Source organism: Sinocyclocheilus anshuiensis, unplaced genomic scaffold (genome assembly GCF_001515605.1).
Source record: "Sinocyclocheilus anshuiensis isolate Anshui unplaced genomic scaffold, SAMN03320099.WGS_v1.1 scaffold2130, whole genome shotgun sequence".
Classification (NCBI taxonomy): domain Eukaryota; kingdom Metazoa; phylum Chordata; class Actinopteri; order Cypriniformes; family Cyprinidae; genus Sinocyclocheilus; species Sinocyclocheilus anshuiensis.
The window spans coordinates 91,412-94,443 of record NW_015557208.1 but is presented as its reverse complement, the minus strand read 5'-3'; the positions used below and the strand labels follow the sequence as shown (position 1 = coordinate 94,443).

The 3,032-nt window shown below is 46.6% G+C and overlaps 1 protein-coding gene across 1 annotated transcript in view; it reads right to left on the bottom strand.

Moving 5' to 3' along the window:
- Nucleotides 1-4: 4 nt before the first annotated feature.
- Nucleotides 5-3,032, bottom strand: part of LOC107678955 (uncharacterized) — a gene marked incomplete at its 3' end in the record, with an annotated part of 3,554 nt that continues 526 nt past the window's right edge. The window contains exons 2-5 of the mRNA XM_016474352.1: nucleotides 2,791-3,030; nucleotides 2,601-2,696; nucleotides 176-322; nucleotides 5-96 (exon numbers count right to left, since the gene is read on the bottom strand). Coding sequence (XP_016329838.1) covers nucleotides 5-96; nucleotides 176-322; nucleotides 2,601-2,696; nucleotides 2,791-3,030 — 575 coding nt within the window. The remainder of the gene's footprint in view (nucleotides 97-175; nucleotides 323-2,600; nucleotides 2,697-2,790; nucleotides 3,031-3,032) is intronic.

Sequence of the window (3,032 nt, the reverse complement as noted above, 5' to 3'; positions counted from 1 at the left end):
CTGCTGGCATGATTCAGCCAGGCTGTCGATCACCATGGGTCCGCCCACAAAGAAGGACGGCTGCTGTGATTCGCTGGCAGGAAACTGGAACAGCATCTGAGGACACAGACAGACAGACAGATGTTAACAGAGCACAGAGACGCACTTCGCTTAACTGCGACGAGGCCCGTCAGACCTGGCTGCTGAGGCTCTGGGAGGGTGGCGGTGGAGGAGAGAGGGGTTTGCTGACCCGGCCGCGAGGGTTTGAGCCCAGAGACGCCTGCGGATCCGCCTGAGACCAGAAGCCACCTGAGAACACAGTAGAGTCCTCGAAGAACCCACCCTGAAACACACACACACACTCGTGTCACAGCTGTGTCTCGTACAGTTAAACAAGAAAGTAGCCTAAATAAGAAAGTTAAATACACCCTGTCTACAGGACGCGAGCGGCGCGACAAAATACTATAGAACTCATAATCAGTGATGCTAGACTGAATGCAGCACGACACGACACGACAAATCCCCGAGAGTAAACTGCCTCGTTCTATTTATGAGGTACTGACAAGAGTTCAAATGTCCTGTAGACACTAGACAGCCTCAACCTGTTGCGACGCGGCGGTGTCGCGTCTGGTGTAGACACGGTTCACTGTTGCGCTACTGTTATTACACTTGTATACAAAACTTCATATTATGCTTGTTTTTGAGTGCGTGACGTCACGTGCACTACCGCCGGTGGCAGTAGACAGCCGTCACAGCCCTAGTACAGAGTGCCCTCTACTGACAGTCCAGCAGAAGCGGAGCGCATCACGTTTACGGCCTCAGCCCACACTCACGCCTCTCTGGAGGAAAGGGGTTTCTGAGCTGAATATTAGGAGAGTTGAAAGTAGTAAAAAGAAAAAAAAATACGATTTGTGGCTGTAATCGTATGACTTTATTTGCTGTTTGAGAAGTTCTGATGTGCTTCCAACAAAACCTTTTACAGAGGTGAAGAAGAGCAAAACATCAGATTTGAAGTTTGAGAGATCTGAGGTAGGTTTTAGGCAAACGCGGCTGTACTCATGAACCTATCGAGATAAATATGATGTTAAAGTGCTGCAAATTACAGGCTTCTTCCATGTCAACCGTGAAGGTGATGAGTACTGTACACCAATTTAATAAAAACTATATGCTTTTCTTGACAAAAACAAAAATGGCATCACTTACAATAATGTTGTGTCCATTAACATCAGTAAACACAAACAGTAACATAGGCAATCAATAAACAATAAAAATTGAGTTTAAAGGGGTCATATGATGCGATTTCAATTGTTCCTTTCTCTTTGGAGTGTTACAAGCTCTTGGTGCATAAAGAAGATCTGTAAAGTTGCAAAGACTAAAGTCTCAAATCCAAAGAGATATTCTTTATAAAAGTTAAGTCAACCACGCCTACCTAAAACGGCTCGTTCTAACACGCTACCAGATCTAGTCTGTATCCAGATCAGATGGTCACTGCAGTCACCCGGATCCAGTACATATCCAGTCCAGATGGTGGATCAGCACCTAGAGATGACCTCTAACAGCCCTGAATGTCAGCGGAAATCAGGACAACTAGATGTGCCCCAGAGACAGATCCCCAGTAAAGACCTTGTCTCCTAGACGGCCACCGGAACAAGACCACAGGAACCAGTTGAGTCCTCTGCACAATGTGACTTTGCTGCAGCCTGGAACTGAACTGCTGGTTTGGTCTGGTCAGAGGAGAACTGGCCCCCGACTGAGCCTGGTTTCTCCCAAGGTTTTTTCTCCATTTCTGTCACCGATGGAGTTTTGGTTCCTTGCCGCTGTCGCCTCTGGCTTGCTTAGTTGGGGACACTTCATTTCCAGCGATCTCATCGACTTGATTGCACAGATACTATTTAAACTGAACTGAGCTGGATGATGACATCACTGAATTCAATGATGAACTGTCTTTAACTGAAAAATAAGTGTTTACTATTGTCATTTTGCATTATTGACACACTATTTTCCTAATTAATGCTGTACAGTTGCTTTGACACAATCTGTATTGTTAAAAGCGCTATATAAATAGAGGTAACTTGATTATAATCCGTAATTATGTCCCCACTGGATGCAACGAATGCCTCGTTTGTAATGGGTTTTAATGTTTTTGTCTCATCGCTCCAGCCGGACAGGGCATCATCACAGTATGGTGAGGGGCGTAACATTTCCGTCACACGCTTGAGGCATTCGGCCAATCACAACGCACTGGATAGCTGGCCAATCAGAGCACACTTCGCTTTTCAGACCGATGAGCTTTGTAAAAATCGACGCGTTTCAGAAAGGCGGGACATAGAGGAAAAACAATAATGTACAGTATGTGGAAAATAATGTGTTTTTTTAACCTTAAACCGCATAAACATTTCATTACACCAAATACACAAAATAATGTTCTTTTTAGCAACATCATATGACCCCTTTAAACTGAACTGAACTGTTCACTCATCTGTCTACTGATAATACAGCTTAAAAAGTTTTTTTCAAACTAATGTTCGCGCCGATGCAAAGAATTGTGGGCTATTTGTAACAACGGATTCACCTCACGCATCCTCCATATTCCTGTGAAAGAAGGCTTTTCTGAGATGTACCTGTGCGTAGGCGGGCTGGTGCGCTGCGTTTGCTCTCTCGTCCATCTCAAACAGACCATCCTCATCCTTCACCACCACCTGCTCTCCAGCCAGCACCTGCACACAGTCAGCAACACTCACCAGATACAGCTTCTGTGTGTGTGGATCACAGAACACACTCAGATGAGCTAACAGCCGTGTGTTTCGTCACCTGCAGTCTCAGCGGCTGTCTTTGTTTGCGCGTGTGCGCCGTCTGTCTGTCTCGGTCCGTGTCATGCGCATCTCTCTCGTCATCGTCGTTGAATCGCTCCACCAGCTCCAGGCCCATGCCGCTGGGAGACCCCATGTGACCGCGCTCGTTGGCGGCGATGTTCTGCACGCCCACATTCACACCGCGCTCCGGGTTCAGCATGTAGTTGATCTCCTGCGAGCAGCTGGTGGACTTCAGCATGG